The sequence below is a fragment of the Centrocercus urophasianus genome, unplaced genomic scaffold, assembly GCF_019232065.1.
Source record: "Centrocercus urophasianus isolate 14NV4802_14NV808 unplaced genomic scaffold, USGS_Curo_1.0 seq_51, whole genome shotgun sequence".
Taxonomy (NCBI): Eukaryota; Metazoa; Chordata; class Aves; order Galliformes; family Phasianidae; genus Centrocercus; species Centrocercus urophasianus.
Genome location: NW_024885100.1, coordinates 1,413,666 through 1,441,382, shown reverse-complemented (window position 1 = coordinate 1,441,382; position 27,717 = coordinate 1,413,666). Strand labels below are relative to the sequence as shown.

Sequence of the window (27,717 nt, the reverse complement as noted above, 5' to 3'; positions counted from 1 at the left end):
TGGAGAATGAAATTTAAAATGTTTAGGATGAGATCGTGAAAGGCGTTTAGGGATGGAAAACAAAAAAGGAATTCCTGCAGAAATGAGTGAGGTGTAACAGCTTGGTAAATTCCTCAGGCGCTTCTCTGCCTCAGCGCACACCGCGTAGGAGACGTGGCACAGCCACGCCGTGCAATCATCTGTGTAAATGCCCAGTGTATGGATAGCTGTGCCTTCAGAACATGGCACAGCGTGGCTGAAACGCAGAGGAATGAGGGCAAGGAGGAGTGCCACCGAGGAGCGCAGCCCGCAGTCAGGGCGGCTGGGCAGCCAAGCCCAGAGGCTGCCCTCCATCTTTGTCCTGCAGGGCAGGCTGTGCTATAGAATGGTTTGGGTTGGAAGGGACCCCAGTGTCTGAACACTGCTCTGTTACTTCGTTATACCTGCATTAAGCCTGGAATAAAAGGCAGGAAAGCAGTAGGATAGGAAATGGCGGGAAGACAAGGGGGAAAAATGTGGGATCTTGAACGATGGGATCTGTGTTACTGTACTCCCACAGAAGTCGTTCCCCCAGCTGCTGTACCAGAGGGGTAACTTGCTTCATCTCAGCTGTTGCTAAAACTAGTGGTAATCCACGAGGCAATCCGTACTCTGAATTATACTGCTGTGCTCTGAGTATAAGGCACTTCCAAGATTGTTGAAGGCAAAACCTGATACTCGTAATTCCACTGTTTGTTGTAGTCTTCAAATTCAGAAGTGCTGATAAGTATCCGGGCAGTTGGACTGGATGATCTTAGGGGTCTTTTCCAACCTCGGTGATTCTTAAATTCTGTCTCATTCCCTCCTTTTTCTGTTCTCAACCTGAAGGTATGAAGGTGAATTACTGAATGGTACCCAAACAGAGATGAGAGGTGGGGAATGTTGTGAGGTCCACAAACCACCTTTTACCCCCTAAATCTTCCTCCAGGAATAAAATATCCTGTGATAAAATGACCAAGCTTATTTGGCTGTGCTGGCTGGCGTCTTGTTTTCTTTTGTAGGAAGCCCTGTGTGTTGATTCCGATGGATTCTCTGCAGTTAATTGATTTGCCTGCCTGAAGGCAGTGTTAGCTGCAGAAGTGCCTGTCAGAATCTGGGAAATTTCTAGCTACTTTGTCCTCCTAAATGAGAGAAAAGTCTATTAGAATTTGTTGTATTTCAAAGGGTTTGCACTTTAAGAAGAACATAATCAAAGAATGCTTATTGACTCGACTGCTTTTCCTACTCAAAGGGCATGGTAGAAAAATGGCTTTTGCAAGTTGAGGAAATGATGCTGGCCAGTGTAAGACAAGTCCTTCAAGATGGCATAGGAGGATACGTCAAGGTAATTGGTCCTGAATTACAGTGCAAAATAAGTTTCACAAGCAACTGTATGTGAACAGATTGTTCCCATTCTTCTTAGCCAGGGCAGCCTGTTTAAAGATCAGGGGAATCCTTATTCTTGTTCAGTACTGTGCGTGAAGTTTCAGTTCTAATGTTGTCGAGTAAAAAGTGACAAAGCTTTCCACGCTAGCTCTCATTTATTTTCAGCATGAGACAAAAGAAATTGGGGAAAATACTTATTACAGTGCTGTGATCAAGTGTGTTTATGTGCCTTTGAAATGGATCTTTATGTTCAAGGTTCCTCGAAAAGCTTGGGTTCTGCAGTGGCCTGGGCAGGTGGTGATTTGTGTTTCATCCATTTACTGGACAGAAGCAGTATCTGAGGCCATAAGGAAAGGAACCTTACAAGTAAGATTTTCTTCTGCTGTTGCCCTAATCAGAGTTTAGTGCTTATTAATAAAACCTCTGTCTAACCAAGATGATCAATCAGCAACACACTGCTTTCTGTTTCCTTGCTCTCATTGACTCTGTATCTTCAGTGGCTTTGCTGGGGGAAGTGATGTTACTGTTCTACAAGATTATGCTGGCATATAAATGAAAGTACAACACAAACAGTCATAAACTGGTGTTAAGCACTGTCTTTTTATTCCTACCTCCCATCTTTACCTGTAAAGCTCCAGGAGAACCTGGAGGCAGCAATCTTTTCTTGCCGTGTGTTACAGTTATTTGCCTGCTGCTAGATTCTCTTACCATAAAGGTGAAGCAGACAGATTTGTTCTTCTGTCCAGTCTTGTTATTTCTCCTGGTGTGTTTGTGGTACTGCTGTCATCACACAATGTTCAAATAACGCTCAGTTGGGGCTGATGAACTGCATGATCAAGTAATGGAAATAATTCTGTTGAAATTTTGTCTGATGCTAATAGTATGTGAGAATTAATTCAGGGATTTGTTCTGTCAGTACATTGGACTGCTTTTTAACCACGTACTGCGTTTTAAAGCTAGCACCTTGTTTCTGTATCCTTACTGCACATCTTCTATCTGACTTGTCTGTGGTGTTTAACACTAGCTGAAGATCCTATTCCATACCTTCAGGCACAGGGTTGCTGGCTGCCCGTTTCTCTGGCCTGCTGCAGTCTGGATGGCAGCACAGCTGTAGGACGAGTCACTCTCCCTGGTTTGGGTCATCTGGAAGGCTTGCTGAGGATGCACTCAGTCCCACTGCCTAGATCATGAATGCAAACTCAGGAGAAAATAATTTAAAATGTTCTTAGTTAAGTTAGGAAAATCTTAGGTTTGTATCAGTATTAATTTACAGCTAACTACAAATTGCGGAAGAAATATAATCCAAATCTATGTGACAGTGAGTCAGCACACCTCCTGTGATAGAAATCTGGCATTTCTACTGGGGAAAAAACACTTCTGCTTGCGTTATATTTCAGGCCATAAAGCTTTCTAAAATGCTCACAGTGCAATAGAACTGCGAAGTGGGAAAGAGAATGTAAACTGTTGAGTGATGTTGGGCGTCCCGTCACTGCACTCAGACAGGAGCTCTCTCTGATGCACCCATGGGAGCTCAGGAAGCACTGTGCCATTTCCTTCATGCCTGCACTCTGCTTCTGTGACAGGATTTCTTGGAGGAGAGCAATCAGCAGATTGGAGACATTGTTGACTTGGTGAGAGGTAAACTGCCCAGCGGAGCCCGGCTGACTCTCGGAGCTCTCACTGTCATCGATGTGCACGGTAAGGACGCCTTGTTCCATACGGGCAGGACTGATGTACTTTGCTAAACCGTGGAAAGTGGCAGCTCCAATTCTTCCTCCACCAAACAGAAGATGAATTGCAGGGTTAATCATTTTCATTGGTTAATTCCCAGGAGATGAAAATCAGGTGCAGTGGCTGGCCTGGTGCATGGGGTCCAGCTATTGATAGAGGCGTGAGGACCTCGAGCAGCCTCTGTGAGCTGTCTCAACACTTTCCCAGTGGCCCTCTGTTTTTCTTAGAGCAGCAGGGCTGAGGGGAGCTGCTCACACTCTCGCTGGGGAGCAGCAGGCAGCATTCTCTTGCTTTTCCAGCATTTTCACTGCTTGAAATGAGCAAAATGGTTCTGCTCAGTCATGCTAATAAAAAAGGTTATTCTCTTTCTCTAAAAAGTTCTTATGCTATCTTAGGGCATTAAAATCATGATTTGATTTGTTATGTCTCTACACGTTGCAATGATTTGTAAGCTTTTTGTTCATGCATCCTTCTAGTCTTTGCTGAAATTCTCTTTGGCTCCATACTTAACTTGGTTTTTGGGTTGCTGCAATATATCAGTGAAGAAGGAAGAAAAGTTAGCCTTGGACTTGAATGTTTAGCCATCATACAGAGTTCAAACACGCAGCTGTGTAACTGCTGAGGATCTTGCATCTTGCACCTTAGAAACAAATTCTGATGTAAGCAGCATTCTGTCACTTCCTGGCTCGTTCATGGTCTATTTATCAGTGTGGAATTTGGCCATGAGAGTGGATTTTGGTGGTTTTTTTCTGCAGTATCAGGGAAAATAAGTGTCCCATGTAGGCTCCTTCAGCCACTGACTTCAAACAGCCTTTACAAAGTTACTGCACAGTGATGGAGATCGCTCAGCCTACACAGCTCTGCGTCCGCTTAGAATTGGCGCTGGGATCTGGATCAGGTGGAGCTGGTTTCCTGTACGAAAGCTGGGGATTTCTTTCTGACATGAAATTTGTCCTACTGCTCTAAATGTGTGTAAGGAAATATGCTCTTGTGTGTATGTAAGGAAATATTATTTTACTTACACAGTGTTCTAAGTAAACAAAGATAGTAGAAGTGTTTGGATTTTTAAAAACCATCTGTCCCCAACTCTGCAGCTCGTGACGTGGTTGAAAAATTGGTTGAAGACAAAATCACAGATCTGAATGACTTCCAGTGGATTTCTCAGCTGAGATACTACTGGGAAGGGGAGGATGTGATAGTGCGAATGATTACGACAGAAGTCAAATATGGATACGAATATCTGGGCAATTCCTCACGTCTGGTTATAACCCCGCTAACAGACCGGTGTTACAGGTGAGCTGTGTTGTTTATGAATAGCATCTTTGTTTAATGATTTGCAATCTGTATTTGATTTCATTTGTTACAGTTAATAATTGTAGGAGCTTTAGCCTCTGAGAGTTCCAGGAAGGTATTGGAGGCAGATCTTACCCATATTCTTTGTCCAAATGTTTTAAGGTATACATTTGCAGCACTTAGATTCCTGTACTAGTAGAGTGCTAATCTCTGTTGTACACAGGAAAGTGCCTCTGAAAAAAGCTGGGAGGTGATATAGTGGAAATGTAGCAAACTCTATGGTAATACCGGTGTGTTTATTCCTGTAAATAAGGCATAGATGTGAGTGTGCCCACCTGTCAAATTAAGAGCTGCTATAGTCACTGGTGCCTGACTGCTGGTAGGTGGGTGACTCTTCCACGGCTTACTTGCAAGAGGCTGGAATGGAAACACTTCGTCCTCCGAGGGCATTTGGGTCTTCACTTGCAGTGTGCCCTGGAGACATGGGTCATCTCAGGGGTAATTTTAGATTTTGAGATTTAAAGATGCTTCTTGATAGCTGTCCCCAGGCAAATACATAGGTTGTGGGAATGTTACTCGGGCACGGAGCGGCTGCAAGCTCACTGTTGCGCTCAAACCGCAGCTAAATGGTGACATTATTGCCTAGGCCAGCAACCACTCGCTGTTCTGCCGTGCACAGGGGTAGTGGAGAGATAGTGGGACTGCTGCACTGCCTGCAAACAGGGGTCATCTCCAGCAGTGTTAGTGCTAACAGTGAGCAAGCAGTCTCATCCCAATTTAGCAACTGCTTTTGGTGGCTGAATTTTTGAATGGCTTGTAAAAGAAAGAGATCACTCTACTGTTAGCAGGGCTGCCATTTTTAGTATGAATATCACTTGGAGAGCATGGCCGTTGCCTCATTTAGGGAAACAACCTTCATGTATTTTCGGCCTTCTCTAAAGATTGGCTATGTTTATAAAGCCAGCTTAAAGTTGTCATCATGAGAGCACCATGTCTTTTGCAAACTCTGCCGCTTTCCCTGTGGTTCTGCACATTTGATTGTACAATTGAGGATATACAGAGTGGGTGCATGCAATAAAAATCCTCAACATTCCTTGCAGGCCAGGAAGGTGCCTGTAAGCTTCCACTTTGGGGAGGCAGCTGTGAGCTGTTAGCAGGTTGCTAGGTCAAGCTGCAAAGTACATATAAATCACTGCCAAGGGAACCTGTGTAGGAAGATACTGGTCCAATCCTTCAGAGACAATTTACCATCAATAATTACTGTTTCTAATGGCTGTGCTCTTTACATAGGACATTGATGGGTGCCTTGAAATTAAATCTTGGTGGTGCTCCAGAAGGACCTGCTGGGACTGGCAAAACAGAAACAACTAAAGATCTGGCAAAAGCACTAGCTAAACAGGTATTAAAATGTAGTTGGTTTGGTTTGGTTTGGTTTTGGGTGTGTAGGTATTTCTTGCAATGCTGTTCTTAATCAAATATTGTTTGTTCACTGCCAGTTCAAACTTTATCCAAAGTAGTAGTTGGTAAGAGCATTGCATTTTGTATCTTGTCTATGTGACATCATTGTGCAGTCATCCAAAATTGGAAATAATAATCCTATGCTGGTTTAGACTTTTATAATGGCTAACAATTTTATAATGGATTTGGTGTTAATCCTGAGAGATGTTGTCTCTGTACTGTTGCAGTGCGTGGTCTTCAATTGCTCAGATGGTCTCGACTACAAGGCGATGGGCAAGTTCTTCAAAGGCCTGGCGCAGTCTGGGGCTTGGTCCTGCTTTGATGAATTCAATCGGATTGAGGTCATTTTTTAGCTCGGATGCATAATACTGAGAGCTGTATTGATGCATGGTATTGATACTCCAACTAGGTGCAGTTGGATTTAGGTCAATACTAGTAGGCCTAGAAATTCCACAGAGTTTTCTATTTTTGTATGTTTTAGTGTCTTTAACAGCTGAATTTCTCTATTTGTCTGCTGTAACTTGTATTTTAATGAATTAGTGTTAGCATTCTCATTTTTCAGTGTTCTGTCACCTGAGCAGGAGGCACTGAGGATCAGCCCTGGGCAGCTTTACCCATGGCTTGCATTTCCCCTCCGTTTGGGGCACTGGCCGAGTCGGTCTTTCTGAAGATGCTGAATTCTTTGCAGTGTGAGGCAGAAGGCCAGCACTTCTGGGGCATCCAGAGGAGCCTCCCAGCCACTCGATTTAATTGTCCACATTCAGGCAGATTGCATTTTCTCTGGGAGGAGGCTTTCAGAAGCCTTGTGGTATCTGCACGTTGGTTAAATAGAGAATGGGAGTATGGCATTTCGGAGGATTGCTTTAAAAGACAGCTAAAACTGAGGCTCGATGGTCAGTCTGGGCCTTACATCGAGTGGGTCTCACCTGGAGGACTGCAGGAGATAGCCATCAAAATGTGTAAGCCTGTGTATTTCTGATGTTTTCCAATCCGCTCTGCCTCATTAGGTTGAAGTGTTGTCCGTGGTTGCCCAACAAATACTTAGCATACAGCAAGCTATTATCCGTAAAGTCAAAACATTCATCTTCGAAGGCACTGAGATCTCTCTCAATCCCACCTGTGCTGTGTTCATCACCATGAATCCTGGCTATGCCGGCCGGGCTGAGCTGCCTGATAATCTGAAGGTAACCCTAGGATCCTGATTTCTTGTAAAATTAAACAGAATTTGCAGTTTCTCATCTATTTTGATAAGAAAAGCTAGACAGCAACCAAGTAATACAATGCTCTAACTCGTTCTGCTGTGCTGTTCACTGAGTGTGTAAACACAGGGCTGTACAAAATGCAGACAGAAGGTCCCGGCACAGTCAGCCTGATAACAGTTTGCAGCTTTAGCTGTGCTGTCACTAAATGGAAATTCTTGTGGTGTAAAATGGCTTGGAGTTCCAAACCCTGATTTGATTTCATTTTAACAACTTCTTGAGAAACTGCCGAGATCAATAGGGTTCTTTTCCCAGCCTTGGCATGCATTCTTCACGTGACCTCGTACAAGACATTAACCACACCATGTGTAGTGTGTCTGTTGCAGAAATGAGATGAATAATGCCTTCTGCTTGGGTCTGTTAATAGTTGTTTAGAATTATGACTCTAAGTATTTGTTCTTACAGTGCTAAGCACAGACCTCTTGGTAAGATCTGGTCCTAGTGTGATCTCAGATGGAATGAAAGAATAACCTGGCTGTTATAAGCTCACAAATCACGGAGATACTATTCGTACAAAGCAAGCACAGCTTACTGCCAAATTCCGCAGTGTGAGCTTAAATATTCCTTTCTTGTAGGCATTGTTTCGAACAGTTGCCATGATGGTTCCGGATTATTCTTTGATTGGAGAAATTTCACTTTATTCCATGGGATTTTTGGACTCTCGAAGGTAAGGCATGCTGAATTTTCCACCTTGGTTGAGTCTAATAGACCTCATTCCTCCGTCAAGCACACATGCATATGTGTACTTTAAAGCGTAATGCTCTGGAAAAGCCATCTTGTTTGGTTGCTCCAGAAAGCACTGTTTGACCCCCTGCATTATTGCCAGTCCTCATTTACCTCCTCATGTTGACAGATACGTATCTCTGCACAGAACCACTTGCAAATTGCAAGTGAAATCGCTGAGTGGCACACATGGTCTCTGGCACATGACAGTGTACAGTTTTGCTTCCGAGGCATGGTAGAAGTATTACATGGTTGGTGGGTCTGCACAGCCACAGTCACCGCAGCGATTTTGATGCTTAAATTATTTTCTTGGCATGATGAGACGTTTTCCTTCTCCACATGCTGTTTTAATTCCCCCAGTCTTGCCCAGAAGATCGTCGCCACGTACCGCTTGTGCTCAGAGCAGCTCTCGTCTCAGCACCACTACGATTATGGCATGCGTGCTGTTAAATCTGTGCTGACAGCAGCCGGAAACTTAAAACTCAGGTACCCAGCTGAGAGTGAGAGCGTGCTGCTGCTGCGCGCTTTGATGGATGTGAACCTCGCCAAATTCCTGGCACAGGATGTGCCCTTGTTTCAGGTAAGCTGTCACACGGCTGCGCCTGAGCTCTGTGGTGAGAACCTGCAGGAAAGGTGTTTCCTTATGAGGATCAGCTGCTCCAGGTGCTGCCGTGTTGCTGGCCACAAATCTGGATGTGCTCTTTGGTTCCACAAGTATTGTCTTGAAAAACATTCAGTGGTAGTTCTGAAGTTATGCTGTGAAGTGTTTATAAGATAACTGCTGAAGGCACTGATTTATTAGCAGAAACATTGTTTTTGCCGTTTGCATTCTAGCTTTGTGCTGCAAAAAAGGTGTGGACAAATAAATCGATCAATTAGAAATTTGAAGTCAGATGAAAACAAAGAAGTTGTTGCTGCTGAAGTATGCTGCTTTCATACAAGACAAAGACTGTGCAAAGCTACAGATCAGACAATAACATGAAAGACCCAGAAGCTGAGGTGTGAGCACAGTTATCACTAGCACCACCTCAGAATACAGAGCTTCTGTTTAATAACTGAGCATATTCAACAGCTTTCACTTTCCTGTAGCACAGTTTGAGACACCTCTGCAGAAGGTTAACCTTGCTTTTACAGCATCAGTGTGTGTAGGAGAATTGCAGGGCTCCCTCCTCTCTCGTGCCTGCAGAACACACTGATGGCTGCTGTTAGTGCCTGGGCGTTAGCTTATGAACACGTTTCCTCTTCAGCTCCAGCTACCTGTACAGCTGTTGTTTTCCTTTCAGGTTGCAGTGCTCTGCGAGTTCTCCCTTTTTGTAATCTGTGGGTTCAGATGATGTTTTATTCTGTCTCTCCTCAACAGAGTATCATATCTGACCTGTTCCCAGGAGTGGTTCTTCCCTCGCCTGACTACGAGCTCTTTGCCCAGGCAGTGACTGCAAATATCAGGAAAATGGATCTTCAGCCGGTTCCGTGGTTCATTGGGAAAATTATTCAGGTTCTTCTCACACTTATTTCTTGGGGAGATGACAGAGCAAATGATTGAGAAATGTTCTTCCTTCTTTCTCTGACAGTGTCATGAATGAATCGATAGATAATAGCCTCTGTGATCAGTTAATTTAGTGTTACAAACAGCGTGTATTTACTGAGGAGAAAACATGGAATAGTTGTCTGTTTTGCTTACAGTTTGAATTTGGACAGTTTGTGAAGGAGCTAATTAGTTGGAGCTTGAGCTTGATGATTCAGGATGAAACATTAAGCTGAAGCTATTAATGGCCATTACAGCGCTGCCCAGCAAACAGGGCTCTGGACTGGCAGGCAGGCTGTGGTCCCACTTCTGCCCAGTCTCCTTGGGAAGGGCTGGTATGTCCCATCGTGGCTTAGCTTTGCCTTCAGCTTTGTGTTCCTGCTGTCCCCCATGCACTGTGGTGTTGGTGGCCTTGCAAAGAAAGCTTGGCTGGTTTCTGTGTGAGCAGCACAGCCTGGTGCTGTTGGGAGCAGAACTGCAAGGCATGGGGCTGGTTCATTAGTAGTTAATTGGCTTACGCTGCTTTGCAAACCATGCTTTATCTTTCATTAAGCAGGGGCAGTATTAACTGGTCAGGGATTTAAGATATCAGCCTCAGCCTGAGGTTGAGCAAAACCTGCTCGGGGCTCCTCGTAGGGTTCTGCTTGAAGGCGTTCAGGTGGAAAGCTTTGATGTGAGGTCTGGCAGACCTGCTGAGGGCACTGGAGAGGTCACCGCCCTTACAGTTCAAAGACAGCCGTGAGGGAACTGCTGCTTTGGCACATCCTCAGAGCAGCAGTTCCAGTTGCTGTGTGTTTTCTTCACTGATAGCCATTCATTTCATTGGAGGCTTTCTGCACTGGGCCACGATGAGCAGTGCTCGGTGAGTGCACCGCAGTCTGTGCAGTGACTGAGACAGCTGAGGAAGGATGCTTAGCAAGAAGGACAAATCTGGGGAAGGACTGCTTGAATTACTTCCCTGTGAATTGTCATAATCATAGGATGATGCTCTGATGTGGGTCAGTGCCTTCATGGAGCGCAGTGTTTGGCTGCTGTTCTTCCTGCTCCGACTGAGCGCAGGGCTGCTTTCATACACACTGCACTTTGTGCAATGTCAAAGCTGAGTGTTGTGTTGCTGCTGCAGATATACGAGATGATGCTGGTGCGCCATGGCTTCATGATTGTTGGAGATCCCCTGGGTGGGAAGACGTGTGCATACCAAGTGCTGGCTGGAGCCCTTGGGGATCTGTGTGCAGGTAACTTTGTACAGCCCCAAACTCACCGTTCAGTGAAATTAATCCTATGACTGATGGTATTTCTCTTTGCAGAGACACACTGAGGTTGGTAGTCATCCTACATTCTGTTTTCTCAACCAATGAAGTTGCTCTTCATTGAACTATTTTGTCTTCTGCATTTTCCGGAAGTAGTTTAGTCTGTATTACTAGAGTAATAAAACACAGTAATGTGTTTATGCTTCTTTGCATTTTTTAAGCATTGTATCAGTTCTTAATACCCTTGCAAAACATGCAAAGCAAGCTGTGATTGGAGATTGTAAGTAGTCCCCTTCAACGTACAAAATCTCTCGTGCTCTATTTGTTCTTTTTTAATGTGCTTTTGCAAAAAGCGCTTTGCACTTTCCTTGTACAAGTAAGGGAAATTATTATTCACTACTGCCTAACCTCAGATGTCTCTTTTCTTTCTTGCCCTGTGCAGCTTAAGTAGGAACCTTCAAAATGTTCTTACTTGGATGTTGAATAAAACAAACCCATCCAGCTCCTCTGTTTGTCTTCCTACACAGCAAAATCAATGGATGAATTTGCTGTTGAATACGAAGTTATTAATCCGAAAGCGATTTCCATGGGACAACTGTACGGCAGCTTTGATCCTGTAAGCCATGAGTGGATGGATGGGGTTCTTGCACATGCCTTCAGGGCACAGGCATCTTCTACTACGGATGATCGAAAGTGGATTGTGTTTGATGGCCCAGTGGATGCAGTTTGGATAGAGAACATGAACACTGTGCTGGATGACAACAAAAAGGTAGCCTCGTTCTAGCCAGCTGTCTGACACTTGAACACATACCTTACTGTAGCAGTAGTAGCAGCATTGCTTCCGTGGTGGTCAGAGTGTAATTGTGGCATGCTGCAAGCGTTAGGAAAGGCCAGTGTGCTTATAAGCATTGCTTTTTCGAGTTCCATGGTTTGGTTCAGTAGAAAATTGCAAGCTGTTAATCCTTAGAAGGCTTATCTTGCTTCAACTTCATTGAAATGAGGTAACTAACTGAGGTTATTATTGAACTGAAACTGAGGTTTATTTATGGAACGTTTTAGGTAACTGAAATGAGTAAACTCAGTTCTGGAACCGAAAACTGAATTTGTGTAAAAAATTTGGTGAAAATTAACTAAAGAAAAGCTGCAGATCATAACTGCTTTTCCTTACATAGTTATTTAGAGATACAGTGTTGTTTCTGCATGCCATTACAGTAACATGTGGAAAAATTGAGGTGAGGTCAAAAGGTAGCAAGTGGTACAAGAACACAAAGGAGTGAATGACAAGTGGCAGCACGCAGAAGATGTGGTGATGTATGAGTGTATGACAGGCGTTGCTTTGTCTGGTAGATTAACACTGACATAAGTAGGTCACATTCCCATGCTGTGTTCCTTCTAGCTGTGCCTAATGAGTGGTGAAATAATTCAGATGAATTCCAAAATGAGCTTAATCTTTGAGGCAGCAGACTTAGAGGAAGCGTCTCCAGCAACTGTTAGCAGGTGATGTGAAAGCCCTCCAACATGGAGCGTCCCACCTTCTGCATCTCTTCCTCTGCCATGACTGTTCATTCTCCCCAGGTGTGGTATGATCTATATGGACCCACAGCAGCTGGGTTGGAAGCCACTGAAGGATTCCTACATGCATACACTGCCTCCAAACCTGCAGGAAGAGCACCGGGAGCTGGTGAGAGCATTACTTACTGGCAGAGGTCCCAGTTAGCAGATTGACTTTAAGGCAATGCTCAGTTTGCCATCTTGAAAGCGAGCGTGAAGAATCAAACCTGGTGAAGTACTGTCACTATTTTGAATGTCCCAGGTTTCTTAGAGGCTGTTGTAAATTGTTTTATAGTTATCAGTGTCAAATGTCAGGGCATGAGAAGTGGAGGTGCCATGAGAAATAGAAATGCAATGTGGGAAAAAATGAGAGATTAGAAATGTTTTGAACTCGTCCTTCTTTCTGAGACATTTATAGAGTGCAGCTTGAGAAAAACTTGAGAAATAATTAAGATGTTGATAGCTTGATCTTCTGTGGCCTACTCACCTTAGGCACAGTTGGTAAATTGTCCTTCGTGTGTTGGATTTCTTGCGCAAACATGAATACAGATTGTGTATTATATCTTCATTATGGTTGCAAATGAATGTAGGTGTTCGTGGCAAATCAGTTTTTGTCAAAATTCAGACTCCAGTTTATTGGTCATCAAAATGTAGTGAAAGAATCAGAAAAAAAAATCAGTTCACTGTCACTGTCTGGTAGTGATAGGATGGGGGGAACAGTCTTAAACTAAAAGAAGGGAGAGTTAAATCAGACGTGAGAAGGAAATTCTTCACACAGAGGGCAGTAAGGCCCTGGAATGGCTGCACAAAGAGGTCATGGTGCAAATCCCTGGCGCTCAGGGGGTTCGGTGTGCCCTGAGCTGCTATTCGACCCCCCCCATGGCGGGGGTTGGAACTGGGTGATCTTGAGGGTCTCTTCCGACCAAAGAAGTTCTGTAGTTCTGTGTTTCAATGGTTGGGTTTAGAGCTGAAGAAAGTCAAGAAAGAAAGTCTTCAGCTATTAGAGCTGAAGAAAGTCTTGATTTCTTCCTCTAACAAGACTTGTTTTGAGCTTTTGCAGGAAATTAGGACCAAATTCAAAAGAAGTGCAAAGCCTGTGGAAGCTCTTTATTGACAAAGTCCACTTGGTTCATCAAAGCAAAGTAGTTCTTTCTGAGTCAGCAGATAGGTTGGCCCTTCAGTGCATGCCTTGAATAAAAGGCCCTGAGAAGAGCCTAGGTCACAATTTCTCCTCCCTGTTTTCCCTCTTGAGATCGCAGAGCAGATCCCATCATCTGGCTGAATGCTCCAGCACTCCCATAGGTACCAGTCTGTGCTTTCGAATCTCCTGCTGTGGCACTGTATCTCTGCTGGGTCCTCAGTAGAGGCCAGTCTTTTTCGAGGGAGGTTGAGGCCCTTTTCTTTCTTCACACTGGAATAATTTTTTTGCTGCCTAAGCAAAGCAGCAGCCTCCCTAGGCTGAGCTACTGCTCTGATGTTGGGATTTGTAGCTGGGTGACAAAATTTAGGGTGAAATTTAAATTTAGGTGTGGCAGAAGCAGCTTGTTTTCACCATCAGGTGATGACAGTAAGATTTTGTGATCACATCTGCTGCCTCACGGTGCTCATTTCCTGATCTTCCTTCTGCCAGCTTGGACAGTTTCAGTTGTTTTATGTTTTACTGACAGAGAATTGGAGACAATGGGCAGTGTTCCAACTGCTGCACTGTTAAAAGCTATTTTCCTTTTTCCTGGCAGGTCAACAGCATGTTCATGTGGCTAGTTGAGCCCTCTTTAGATTTTATTCACCATCACTGCAAGGCCATAGTACAGACGTCCTCTATTCATCTGACTCACAGCTTGATGAAACTCTATACTTGCCTGCTTGGTAAGTATCCTAAATCTCAATCTTTTTATTCCTTTTTTTTTTTTTTTTCTTTTCCCTTTTGTTCTGTAACAAGATGAAGGTTATCAGATGCAAGGAATTTCCTTGCTGCTTCAGATCCTACGGCACAAGTCCATTCTCACAGATCAGTATTGATTGCACAGTGCTTTGGCTGGCATACAGAGCTTTCGCACCGGGGCGTTGGTGTCATTACAGAGCTGCACGTGGCCTTGTGAGCATATTTCACATGCTTTGTGTGCTGTCTGCTGGCATCTGAAGGAAAAAAAAAGGAAAAAAAGGACTCTCTGTAAAAGCTTCTCATTCATTTCTATCTCGAATTATTTGTAGCACTTTACACAGGCAAAGTTTTCACTATGCTCTGAGTTTGTCTCAGAATACTTTCTGCAAAAATAGGTTTTGAGTTGGGGTTAATGTTGTTCTTAGCACTTAACGAGAATTCAAAATATTGTTTTAGATGAAATAAGGCAACCTGAGGAAGAGGGGAAGGAAAGCATGTCAAGTCAGCAGATCGCCTTGTGGCTGCAGGGGCTCTTCCTTTTTGCTTTGGTTTGGACGATTGGCGGGACCATTGATGCAGACAGCAGAAAGAAGTTTGATGTGTTCTACCGTAACTTGTTAATGGGGGCGGATGATGGAAACCAATGCCCCAAGAATGTGAAGATCACCAGAAACAATATCTTCCCAGAAAAAGGTACTTAGTAACTGCACTTGCCTGGATTTTGACGAAGCTGTAAGTTTGCTCAGCACCTTAACAGAGCCCTGGGTGTGCTGCAGAGCCAGCCTCTGCTGTGTGCTTCACGCCTCCTGCCTGTATGCCTCATGGACTCAACACTGCAGCTGAATCTGACCTGGAATAGCTGTGTGCTGAGCACAGCAGAGAGAGAAGGAGGGGCTCTCCTGAGATAAAAAGGTCTTTGTTGTCTCTCTGTGTTGGACTTCTCACACTGACATTATAGAAGTTTATTCTAATCAGTGGGTTTCCCCGTGTTCTGTTGTTTTTAATTAACAGGGACTGTTTATGACTTCTATTTTTACAAGCGTGGGAGTGGGCAGTGGAACCTGTGGACGGATTACATCTCGCAGGATGAGCAAGTTATCTCCCCAGGAGCTAAGGTTTACACTGACACCTCTCACTGTAGAAAACAATTATTTGGTTAAAAGATTTAAAGGTGTAAATCAGTTACCTTTGTGAACTCCTATTATGTTTAATGTTTGAACTGCAGCATTTCATCACTGTAGGCCCCTGTGTATTAGTTCTGTGTCCTTGCACAGTATGCATTAACCAAACAAACAGGTCAGTGCTTGTTTGGCAAGGACCAAGGGTCGTGGATCCCTCTATTTCCACGTCCTGATGGCATTTGCAAACTGTAGGAAGTGTAGTACAGCAGTGATCTGTATAAAAGTACCAATTCTGCAGGTGTAATTCCAAGATAATTGATGTTTGTCCTGCTTTTATTAGAGAGAAATTCTGACTGTCCCTCCCTGCTTGCACAGTAGGGGAAAGAATTAAACTGTGCTCGGCCATGCAGTTCTCTTTTCAGGCTCCACGTCGTGTCTATGAGCCATGTAACAGGTAAATACCGTTTGGGCTGTCGACTGAACAATCTCTGCTGAACAGGCAGTGCCATCTGCACTGTCTAGCAGAATCTCATTCTAACCTGGGTTTTCAGGGAGGAGAATTTCATTAACATATATTTGTGCTACAGGCCTCTTGTAGCCACATGAAAGTATTCTCATTCGTGTAGCATTAGGTGTTTGATCTTCACAAGCTGTTTCACTTCCCTGTGTAACAGGTCTCAGAGCTAATCATTCCAACGATGGAAACGGCCAGACAGGCGTTCTTTCTGAAAACATACGTGGATCATAACATCCCTTTGCTTTTTGTGGGTCCCACTGGCACTGGAAAATCAGCTATAACAAACAATTTTCTACTACAACTTCCCAAGCCAACGTATATCCCAGTTTTCATCAACTTCTCTGCAAGAACCTCGGCTAACCAAACCCAGGACATTATCATGTCCAAGCTGGACAGAAGAAGAAAAGGATTATTTGGGCCTCCTCCAGGGAAGAGGGCTGTGATATTTGTAGGTAAGACAAGTTTCTCATGTCTTTATGTCATTTAAATTCTGGCTTTAGGCCAAGGAAGTAATTCACTGAGATAGTGAGGCATTTGTTTTGCCTCAGTGCTCCTTGTTTTTTTCAGGCGCCCAGGGGAAGGTTAGCACTGCCCCCTGCTGAATGGTTTCTAGCTGTTGGAGCAGTACTCTTGGGACCAGTTTGACTCATTTTAAATGTGTTTGCAGTGTGATACAGTATGAAATCACCAACCATGCTTTATTAAACCATCAATGTAATGCCTACAAAGTACAATGTCATTTGATTCTGCTTTTACGAACTACCAAAATAACAATGTAGAACCTTTTTCTACCACTCTTCCCATTGTTTTTTATTCTTAGCTTCATAAAAGAGATTTCTAAACGCTGAGAGGTTTTTCCTTACTACCCCTGCTTTCCACAGATGACCTAAACATGCCGGCCAAGGAGGCGTACGGAGCACAGCCGCCCATCGAGCTTCTCAGGCAGTGGGTTGATCACGGTCACTGGTATGACCAGAAAGATGCCTCCAAGATTAATATCATAGATGTGCTGCTTCTGTCAGCTATGGGTCCTCCCGGGGGAGGCAGGAATGATATCACAGGTAGGAAATCTGCCAAGGGTGGTACAAAGTCTGTATGCACGAGGAAAAGCACTTCCAATTGAAGTTCAGAGGCAGGTTTCATTTTGCTGATGGCAGACGCTACGCTTGTCTGTCATTTGGATTGCTCCAGGAGGAAGTATGTGTACTCAAGGTCAAAACTGTAACTCTTCCAGAATTAACTCAATCAATATTGGGAAGTAGATGATGAAATGGCAGGAAACTTTAAGAAACTGACACTTGAAGGTCATTGCTTTTGTGAAGCTTTACTGTGCCGTATCATGGATGTCAAAGCTCCTGTAATTGAAATTTGGGTGATAGTGGCTGTACTGTGATGGAGATTTGTGGTTTCCTTATTAAAAGCAGTCAATTTAAAGAGGAATATTGACATATAAACCATGGACCCATTTATGTTCCTTTGGTGTCACTGCTGTGGCAGAAATTAGGCAGAAACAAAATAGTGGAGCTGCAACCAGTTGCAAATCTGTGCTAGTCGATCCTAGCCAGATGCTGAGGGGAGGCAGAAAAGCACTTGGACGTTCCTAGATCCCTCTGGTGTTCTTGGTGTGTTGCAGGGCGCTTCACGCGGCACTTGAACGTTGTATCTATCTGTTCTTTTGATGATGACATTCTCACCAAGATTTTTACTGCAGTTTCTGATTGGCACTTCAGCAAAGGCTTTGAGTCCATCTTTGTAAGGTAATTTGATGCATTTCCTGCATCACCTTTGTCACGTTTTCTCCTGCAGCTTATCTGTGGATCTTACAATATCTCTCTTTTCCTTCTTCAGGCTTGGTAAGATAATGGTCCACGCGACAATGATGATTTACAAAATGGCAGTTGAGAATTTCCTTCCAACTCCTTCAAAATCCCATTATGTCTTCAATCTCCGAGATTTTTCCCGGGTTGTTAAAGGAGTGCTGCTCTGTCCTCACACTCATCTGCAAGTAAGTAGTTCCGTTGTGTTGCTGTAGGAAAGAACAATGGGAAGAGTGAATTCCAATATTACGAAGGGAACATCTCAAAATACATGAACTATGATTTCAGTTGATTTGCATTTGCAATTGAGATGGCAGTTGAGTGCCTTGCTGTGTAATTTCCCTCTCTGATGGAGGGAAACAGCTGTTATTTTTGCTGATGTTCTTTCCATGTGTGGCCCAGGGTCCGAGGCCAATCTGTTACAGCCTGTACTTCGGGCCGTCCCACCTCGTGTGCTTTCAAACAAAATCTCCCACAGAAACAAGCATGTGAAAAGACTTGGTGTTTCTTTTCAAGTTAATGAGCTTGCCAGTGAACAAGACAATGGGTTGGCCCAGGATTTGGGCCAAATACTACAAAAGTATAATGACGGATATGGAGGATTTTCATCTTTTTGCTTTTTCTTCCATTTTCAGCAATATTGCTTGGGAATTTCTAGGAATATTGGAAGTCGTATTTCTACTGGGGTAATGTGTTTGGTGCAAGAATAGAACAGGATGACTACCAGCTATTCAGGGAATGTCTTGGCCAGTGACAGAGTTTGGGCAGGAATGGGGCTAGAGGCTGTGTCAGTAAGATTTGTTCTTTATGCACAGGAGTGAGGAGATTTGATACAGCTGAGAAAAATGCACTGACAGAAGAGTCACAGGTCACTGGTTAGGGAAGCTAGTCAAGTGAGCAGATGCTAAGCCATGTGCCAAATGGCTTGAAACTGAAGGATTCCCACTGAGCTTAGGACAAAATACAGCAGGGTCCAGATGGACATTTCTAACTCATCCTGCCTGAGCAATATTTACCCATATTCTTGTGTGTACCTTTTCAGAATGAAGACAAACTGATCCGCCTTTGGATTCACGAGGTGTACCGAGTTTTTTATGATCGCTTAGTTGATGAGGAAGACAGGGAAATATTCTTTCAGATGGTAAAAAAGACAACATCAGATAGCTTCAAGCAGAACCTCGATAAGGTATTTTTCAACAACATGCTAGACCCACGTGTTTCAGAAACACTTAGACACTGAGATTGCACTAGTACTGGACGTGTTTTGAATGATCTGTACCACTGCATTCATAAAGTTTGGCTTTTCTTCTGTTTGTATAATGTATTATATGCACTCCTACAGAAACTAATACTTCATATCTGCATGATCCAGAGCTTCAAAATGATTCTGCTTTGGTACAGAGGACCACATAGGATAACTGCCTTTCGTTGTTCACTTGTGCTCCTGCTTAGCATACACTGGAATGAGCCACTGGGAGTAGTGGGCACTTTTCTGAGAAATCTTTTGGCAACTTTTCCTGCTTTTCACAGCACAATCACCGCTGACATGGTGACATGTGCATGGCAGAAACTTGCATGCCTGCTTACAGAGTGTTACTCCGTTCAGGAGGCTTTTCTGTTTCACCCCTCCACCCTCTTCCATTCTCTTTTTTTCTTTCTTTTGTCTTTGTTTCTTTTTTTTCTTCCATACTAAGATGATAACTGAAATAGCTGGAAAATGGTGCTTCTCACAGTATTATTATTATATGGATAATTATTGCTTTAATGAAAGTAATTCTCCAGTAGTCTGAATTTTGTGTCAATTCCTGTAGGTACTAAGTCATCTCTCACCCACTGGCAAGGTCACTGATGATCATATTCGCAGCCTTTTCTTTGGAGACTACCTGGAGCCAGACAGTAATGTAAAAGCGTATGATGAAATCACAGACTTGGAGCAATTGACAGCTGTGATGGAATCCTACCTGGAGGAATACAACAATACCAGCAGAGCACCAATGCCCTTAGTCATGTTCAAGTTTGCTGTTGAGCATATCTCAAGGATATGCAGGGTACTGAAACAGGATAATGGACATCTTTTGTTGGTGGGCATTGGTGGAAGTGGTCGACAAAGTGCTACCAAGTTAGCCACCTACATCAGTGCATTTGAACTCTTTCAAATTGAAATTACAAAGTCCTATGGAGTCAGTGAATGGAAAGAGGATATTAAACGAGTCATGCTGAAGGCTGGTGTTGGTAACAAGAACATTTCCTTTTTGTTCTGTGATAATCAAGTAAAGGATGAAACATTTATAGAAGACATCAACATGCTTTTAAATACGGGTGATGTGCCTAATATCTTTGCTGCTGATGAGAAGGCTGAAATTGTTGAGAAAATGCAAAGTGCATCAAGGATGGGGAGTGAGAAAATTGAAGCTACTCCGCTTGCTATGTACAATTTCTTTATTGAAAGGGTGAAGAAAAATTTACATATTGTCTTAGGTCTGTATATAATGCATTATTTCCTAGAATGGCTTTTCTGCTTCCTAGCTGCAGAATAAGTTAGATAATAATCATGGTGTTCTTGCTGTGTTTTTATATTTCCCAGCAATGAGCCCCATTGGTGATGCGTTTCGGAATCGATTACGGATGTTCCCGTCCCTGATAAACTGTTGCACCATTGACTGGTTCCAAACCTGGCCTGCAGATGCTTTGGAAATGGTTGCTAACAAGTTCTTAGAGGAGGTTGAACTTGAAGAAGACATTAGAAAAGAGTAAGAGTTTATTTGTCAAGAAACACAATGCAAATGTTTACCTCCCCCTTATCAGACCTACGTGGCCAGGACACTGTCTGTATGAGTGGGCCAGGCTGAATCACCTCTTTGATTGCAGTGCGAGCCAAAGGCATCTGATATACATGTCAGACTGTGCTCTTTGAAAGAGCATTTGAAAATCTGAAAAATATTTCATGTAGTAGGGAAAAATAATTCTGCCTTCACTAACACTGATAAGATTTCATAGACAAAATAATTTTCTCATGATTAATTGAAGTAAAGAGAGATGATATTTACAGTAACCCAGAAAATTTTTCTCTAGGGTTGTGTCAATGTGCAAATATTTCCAAGAAAGTGTGAGAGAGCTCTCCATCAGCTATTACAGTACGCTGCGAAGACACAACTACGTAACACCAACATCGTACCTGGAGCTGATTCTTACCTTTAAAACTCTGCTGATTAGCAAAAGGCAAGAAGTTGACACAATGAGAAATCGTTACCTTACAGGGCTCGAAAAACTTGATTTTGCATCTTTACAAGTAAGTCTCAGTGAAAACACTGAATGTGTGGCATATGCATACTTTAATAGAGGGGCTGTATAAGTGGAATCAAACTTACAAAAATAAAGCTTATTAAATTCCTTCTTCACTGTATTCAGGATGCTGTTGATAACTTTCTATAGAAAGCATCCAGAAAAGTGAGGTTATTGCTTAGTGATTTTAACTTCAGACAATAGCACTTAATAGAAAGCTACATGAAGCTGATGGTATCATTGAGTGTTAAAGGGAAAAAAGGAACAGATACACTTATTTTCTCAAAACCTTATATACAAAAACCATTCCTTAGCTTCTGTTACCCTTTCTAAAACAGGAAGAAGTTGAAGAACATTGTAAATCCTTAACAAGCATTGATTCCCCAATGGATTCCCAGTGGGAGATTGATTGGGGTCCGCGTAAACAGCCCCCCTACAAGCATCTAATCCAAGGATTGAGCTTCCCAATGTGAAGTGGTGGAGCTTCCAGGCACTGTCCTGACAAAAAACATCTAGTGCAGAGCTGTTGCTGTCTCTAAATCTGTGTTACAGTCATAGTTTCTTTTGGATTCAGTTTCTCCACCTGTGCAATAAAAGATTATTTGGGGTTCCAGAAACTGAAACTGACAGTGAAGAAAAAAATACAATTGCACAGTTTATTTCTCATGATTGAAATTAAGTGGATCATAAAGAAGGAACCATGGATGATTACAAATACTCTTTTTAAAAATTCAGTTCCTTTCAATAAAACAGCTCTTACTAAAAATAGGTCAGAGAACTCTTTTAATAATTATTCAAAGTCTGATGTCCCTTTTTCACTTGTTAATGTCTTCGCATCTTTCTCCCTAAGACATCAAGAGTGTGAAGCTTGTGGAAATGTTTACAAGGATTTCCTCTTGATTTCCTGTTCATCAGGTTGCAGAGATGCAGAAAGAACTGACTGCCCTTCAGCCTGAACTGATTCAAACTTCTGCAGAAACAGAGAAAATGATGATCCAGATTGAAAAAGAAACAGCTGAAGTAGATGCAAAGAAGGAAATCGTGTCAGCAGATGAAAAGGAGGCTAATGAAGCAGCAGCTGCTGCAAAAGCTATTAAGGTACTGAATGGGGCTTCGGCCTGGAGAGTGATGGGTTTTCAGCATCTTTCCAAGTAAGTCTGTATTCTGATGTGTCAGTGGGGTGAACAAGATGTTCCTGATATAAAGAAGGTAAATTTTGGCTGCTTAGTGTGTGGCTGTTTCACAGTACCTGCAAATCTTCCTTTACTGGTTCCCATCCCAAAGATTCATAGCTCTTATTTCTGTAGTAATAATTCTGCTTTTCAGCAGTTGGAGTACTGAGGTCAGACAGATTCCAGGCCCAGCGATGGTTTGCAGATGGGGTTAGGTGAGCTGATGTCACAGAGCTGTGTGAAGCCCTGCCAGGCATAACCTAAGAGAAGCTGATGCAGCCAGTTGTCTGTAGCACAGAATTTGCAGTGGGGAGCTCCAGGATTCCTCAGTATATTTTTGGAGCTGGTTGGAAAGGCCATTGATAGATAATTACTGAGATCTGGGTATGTGATAAAGAATTTAAGCTACTCCGTATGTGCTTTCTACCTGATCGGAGCTCTTAAATTAAGAGCAGTTGTTTCTAACCTGTTTTAATTTTCTTTGTCAGACCAGAGAGACTTTGAGCTTGAAAGCTTGGCTGGCATTCTCAGCTCTGGGTTGAGCGTATGGAATTTCCTAACTTCTCTACAATCCTTTCCTCCTCAAACTGTGCAGACCAAAGTAGTTTCCTCTCCAAGAAGCACAGTGTTGTGGAGACTTCTTATTAGATACTTCCAGGCAGAGTGTTCTGTGAAACTACAGGCATCTCCCCAATGTCTTGACAGGACGAATGCGAAGGAGACCTTGCGGAGGCCATGCCAGCTCTGGAGGCAGCACTTGCAGCTCTTGATACCCTGAATCCTTCAGATATTTCTCTTGTGAAGTCCATGCAGAATCCACCTGGTCCTGTTAAGCTTGTCATGGAGAGTATCTGTGTCATGAAGGGGACTAAACCAGAGAGGAAGCCTGATCCGAATGGCAGTGGTAATGAAGTGTTTGTTATCCCTGCCCCAGGAATGGTTGGGTGCTGTGTGTTGCCCTGGTGGAGCATGTTTTTGTTAGCGATGGCTTAGGGCTGCTCTTGATAGCTGAGAGCTTACTTTGCTATTACAGCATCCTGCACTTGCTTGGCTGCTGCATAAGCTTTGTAGGTATGATCCCAGAGGGCACAAAGTCGCAGTTTCAACTTGCTTTGACCCAGTCTTGTGGTTAACGTCACCTTGAGAGGCTCCTCTGTAATCCCTGCTGCAAAACAGCTCCAGATATGCTGGGAGACAGAATTCTGGCTGTCCTCTTGCCATAGGCTACCATTCTAACTAACCCTTTCTTTCTCGTGTTACTATTGTGAGACTGCACAGGATCTACAAGGTGGGATAGGAAAGACTTTTACTTCACATCCCCACATTTCAGCTCTTAATAACAGAAATGAGAGTTGTGTAAATTTGTTTTTCATCCAAAATTGTCTTGTCTAGATTAGGATGTAGTGCCTTCATATAGGCATTGATTTGTCTGATAAACTGGTATAATTAAAATAATATGGTAAGAAAGACTGCATAATAATTTGTTTCCCTTGTTGAAGTAGAATTAATATGTAATTAATAAATTCAATGAGTGTTAGCAATACTGAAGTTCCGGTCTGAATTTCTTCAGGAGAGGATTTTCACAAAATAGTTGGCAGTGTTTGCGTAGTAGAATTTGACTGCAAAGTCATGATAATAGTTTTTCCTGTTAAGTTTTGTTTTTTTTTCAATTTGAACAAGCATGACTTAGGCCTGATTTTTGTGTTGTGTGCAATGCAGGTAAAATGATAGAAGACTACTGGGGGCCCTCTAGAAAAATTCTTGGAGATCTGAAATTCCTGGAGAGCTTGAAGTCATACGACAAGGATAATATTCCTCCAACTGTAATGAAGAGAATTAGAGAGAGGTTTATTGATCATCCAGATTTTCAGCCAGCTGTCATTAAAAATGTCTCATCAGCCTGTGAAGGCCTGTGTAAGTGGGTGCGAGCCATGGAGGTCTACGACCGCGTTGCAAAAGTGGTTGCCCCGAAACGCGAACGTTTGAGAACTGCAGAAGAGTTACTGGATGTTCAGATGCAGAAGCTAAAAGCAAAGCAAGCAGAACTTAAGAAGGTTGTTGATCGCCTCCAAGCTTTGAATGATGATTTAGAAAGCATGAATGACCGGAAGAGAGAATTAGAAAATAATATTGAACTCTGCTCACAAAAGCTTGTGAGAGCCGAACAGCTCATCAGTGGTCTTGGTGGAGAGAAAGACAGGTGGACAGCAGCTGCGCGGTTACTGAGAATCCGGTACACAGACCTTACAGGAGACGTGTTGTTATCTTCAGGAACTGTGGCTTATCTGGGAGCCTTTACTGTAGACTACCGTTTGCAGTGTCAAAAGCAGTGGCAGGTTCTGTGCAATGAGAAGAGCATACCGTGCTCCAGTGATTTTACCTTAAGCGGCACACTGGGGGATCCAGTCAAAATCCGTGCGTGGCAGATTGCTGGGTTGCCAATTGATTCTTTTTCCGTTGACAATGGCATAATAGTTTCTAACTCAAGGAGATGGGCTTTAATGATAGATCCTCAAAGGCAAGCTAACAGGTGGGTGAAGAATATGGAGAAAGCCAACAAGCTGTCAGTCATCAAATTATCTGATGCACATTATGTTAGGACATTAGAAAATGCTGTTCAGCTTGGAACACCCGTCCTGCTGGAAAATATTGGAGAAGAACTAGACGCTTTCCTAGAACCCATCTTACTAAAGCTAACATTCAAACAACAGGGAGTAGAGTACATGAAATTAGGGGAAAATATAATAGAATATTCAAGAGATTTCAGGTTTTACATAACGACCCGCTTAAGAAATCCTCATTATCTTCCTGAAGTGGCTATTAAAGTTTGTCTGCTCAACTTCATGATTACACCGTTGGGTCTTCAGGACCAGCTTCTTGGAATTGTAGCTGCGGAGGAAAAGCCTGAACTAGAAGAAAAGAAAAATAAACTGATTATAGAAAGTGCGGCCAACAAGAAACAATTGAAGGAAATAGAAGACAAAATCCTGGAAGTCCTTTCCAAGTCAGAAGGAAACATCTTAGAAGATGAAACAGCGATAAACATTTTGTCTTCGTCCAAAGAGTTATCTGAAGAAATATCTGAAAAGCAAGAAGTTGCCTCAGCAACGGAAATGCAGATAGATTCTACTCGAGTGGGGTATAAGCCTGTTGCTGTTCATTCAGCTGTTGTCTTCTTCTGCATCTCTGATCTGGCAAACATTGAACCCATGTACCAGTATTCGTTGACTTGGTTCATTAACTTGTATGTTCAGTCCATTGCTAAAAGCAAAAAGAGTGAAGATCTAGAAGAGAGGATTAAGAATATAATAGAGCACTTCACAACAAGCATCTACAACAACGTCTGTCGCTCACTGTTTGAGAAGGATAAGCTGTTATTCTCTCTCCTCCTGACAGTGGGCATAATGAAGGGAAGAGGCCAAATAGATGATGAAGTCTGGCGTTTCCTACTGACAGGAGGGGTTGCTCTTGACAACCCTCATCCAAACCCAGCTCCAGACTGGCTCTCTGACAAATCGTGGGCAGAGCTTGTGCGTGCGTCTTGTCTGAGAAACCTTCAGGGCCTGATGGAACATGTAAGAGAGAATTCTTCAAAGTGGAAACGAGTCTATGACTCTGCAAGGCCCCACGAAGAAAATTTCCCAGATGCGTGGAGCACACTGACGGGGCTGGATCGTCTGGTGATTCTCAGGTGCTTGAGACCTGACAAAATAGTTCCAACAGTGCAGGAGTTCATCACAGAAAACATGGGAAGGACTTTTATTGAACCACCTACTTTTGATCTTGGACAAAGCTACAGTGATTCCAATTGTTGTGCCCCTTTGATTTTTGTGTTATCGCCAGGTGCTGACCCCATGGCAGGTGAGATTGATACTGAAAACATTTCTTTTTTTTTTTGTCTAATTAAGTGACACTGAGTCTGACCTTTAAATGTCTGTAGGGCATAACACAGCAGTGATAGAACAGAAGATGTTTAGATCTAGCTATATATATAAAATGATAGTAAAATTGCTGGAGTGGGGTGAAGGAAATGGCGATACCATATCTGGGTCTGTGAGCAGCGGTTCTGGAGTGCAGAATTTCTTAACATCCACACCAGTTCATCATTCGTGCTTACATTACGGTTCCTCCCGTGTGAGGCTGGGAGTTGTCCCCTTCTGAAAGTTTCCTCACTCTGTTACTGAGTAAATGGTGTATATGACCACATTAAAAACACATCTGTTAAATGGCCTTTAAGAAATAACCACCTCATTTATTTTTAAACCTGGTTTTCCGCCCAAAGAATTGTAATATCAGCTGTACTATAAGGATTTCCAGGAGGTACTGGCTTGAACAGCAAAGTAAGAGATACTTACAGCCCATAGCTAAGGGCTCAGTTCACAGGTCAACCCCGTATCAGACTGTGCCCATGAAATATCAGGGAGCAGTGCAGGCTGGAGCTGAGCACTGGGGACTGAAGAGGAGGCTGGGCATTTAGCCTGGCTGGCAGTAATTTTTGTGGTGTTACTCTGTTGTAGGTTGGAATTTCAGCACATGCCTGAGAAAATGGCTGATGCAGTGTTGGTTGCTACCTGTGTTGCTTTGCTTTTCTTTTTTTTCTTTTTTTCAGCTGAGTAGAATATCTGTTGACCTTTACTCCTTTAATACTTGCTCCATTATAAAAAAATAAGTATAACGTGGGCCTAGTTTCTAATAGACTTTGTCTGTCTGTCTTTGCATGTGCACAACTTGCATCATAGGTTTGCTAAAATTTGCTGACGATGTCGGCATGGGAGGTGCAAACATTCAGACTGTGTCGCTTGGACAAGGTCAGGGCCCAGTGGCAGCCAACGTGATCTGCCAGGCAGTCACTGCCGGGAGCTGGGTGGTACTGCAGAACTGCCATCTTGCAACCAGCTGGATGCCTGCTTTGGAGAAAATCTGCGAGGAGGTGATAGTACCTGAGAGCACCAACAATAAGTTCCGGTAGGGGATTTGGTATTTTGTTCTTTTTGTATCAGCATTTCTTGTGTGCTGAAGGCACCAGCAAAAAGAAATGAAGCTTGTTCTGTGTGAACAGCTGCTTACAACATTCATATTGTTTGATATGCAGGGATAAAGTAAAGATACCTAATTGGGATGTCATGTTTTCTACTTGTTTGATATACTCTACTTTATACTGCATTTATAGAGACGTAGATGTTCTCATTATAGCTAGACAAGTAATAAACCCCTTAGTTTGCGGAAAATCGATACTGGGGAGTTGTCAATATTGATGACTTTCGAATAACGAGCAATTTGATTTTTTTGCAGACTGTGGTTAACCAGTTATCCATCAGCAGAATTTCCTGTTAGTATTCTCCAGAACGGCGTCAAAATGACAAATGAACCTCCAAAAGGGGTCAGAGCAAACCTGCTTCGATCGTACCTCAACGACCCCATCTCTGACGCCGCATTCTTTAGCAGTTGCCAAAAGCCAGAAATATGGCAAAAACTGTTGTTTGGTCTTTGCTTTTTTCACGCTGTTGTGCAGGAAAGGAGAAACTTTGGCCCATTGGGTAAGGTTCAGATTATTTTCCAGATTGTTTCAGAAAGGTTAGTAGTTTTGAAATGCATTATTTATTATTAAAAAGCTGTACTGTTGCCAGCATATTGCAGGAGTGCCATCTGTACTGAACATAATAAGGTTTATAAGCTGTTACCAGTGATTCTTGTTCAAGCAGAGTTGCTCCTGATGCTCCTGCAAGTGTTACCCTGGGGGAGGGTTAGAAAGT

The 27,717-nt window shown here is 43.0% G+C and overlaps 1 protein-coding gene across 1 annotated transcript in view; it reads left to right on the top strand.

Moving 5' to 3' along the window:
- The window catches only part of DNAH3 (dynein axonemal heavy chain 3), a 60,329-nt gene that overhangs the window by 24,432 nt on the left and 8,180 nt on the right, over positions 1-27,717 (top strand). Inside the window, exons 25-54 of the mRNA XM_042835389.1 lie at positions 1,250-1,342; positions 1,639-1,749; positions 2,967-3,081; positions 4,209-4,407; positions 5,698-5,806; positions 6,093-6,206; positions 6,873-7,049; positions 7,700-7,791; positions 8,208-8,427; positions 9,208-9,378; positions 10,496-10,607; positions 11,150-11,391; positions 12,019-12,119; positions 12,198-12,303; positions 13,910-14,039; positions 14,512-14,748; positions 15,067-15,170; positions 15,851-16,145; positions 16,575-16,754; positions 17,327-17,450; positions 17,542-17,698; positions 18,553-18,696; positions 19,322-19,988; positions 20,095-20,260; positions 20,583-20,799; positions 21,708-21,890; positions 22,670-22,868; positions 23,684-25,825; positions 26,704-26,929; positions 27,257-27,501. Of these exons, the coding sequence (XP_042691323.1) occupies positions 1,250-1,342; positions 1,639-1,749; positions 2,967-3,081; positions 4,209-4,407; positions 5,698-5,806; positions 6,093-6,206; positions 6,873-7,049; positions 7,700-7,791; positions 8,208-8,427; positions 9,208-9,378; positions 10,496-10,607; positions 11,150-11,391; positions 12,019-12,119; positions 12,198-12,303; positions 13,910-14,039; positions 14,512-14,748; positions 15,067-15,170; positions 15,851-16,145; positions 16,575-16,754; positions 17,327-17,450; positions 17,542-17,698; positions 18,553-18,696; positions 19,322-19,988; positions 20,095-20,260; positions 20,583-20,799; positions 21,708-21,890; positions 22,670-22,868; positions 23,684-25,825; positions 26,704-26,929; positions 27,257-27,501 (7,378 nt within the window). The remainder of the gene's footprint in view (positions 1-1,249; positions 1,343-1,638; positions 1,750-2,966; positions 3,082-4,208; positions 4,408-5,697; positions 5,807-6,092; positions 6,207-6,872; positions 7,050-7,699; positions 7,792-8,207; positions 8,428-9,207; positions 9,379-10,495; positions 10,608-11,149; positions 11,392-12,018; positions 12,120-12,197; positions 12,304-13,909; positions 14,040-14,511; positions 14,749-15,066; positions 15,171-15,850; positions 16,146-16,574; positions 16,755-17,326; positions 17,451-17,541; positions 17,699-18,552; positions 18,697-19,321; positions 19,989-20,094; positions 20,261-20,582; positions 20,800-21,707; positions 21,891-22,669; positions 22,869-23,683; positions 25,826-26,703; positions 26,930-27,256; positions 27,502-27,717) is intronic.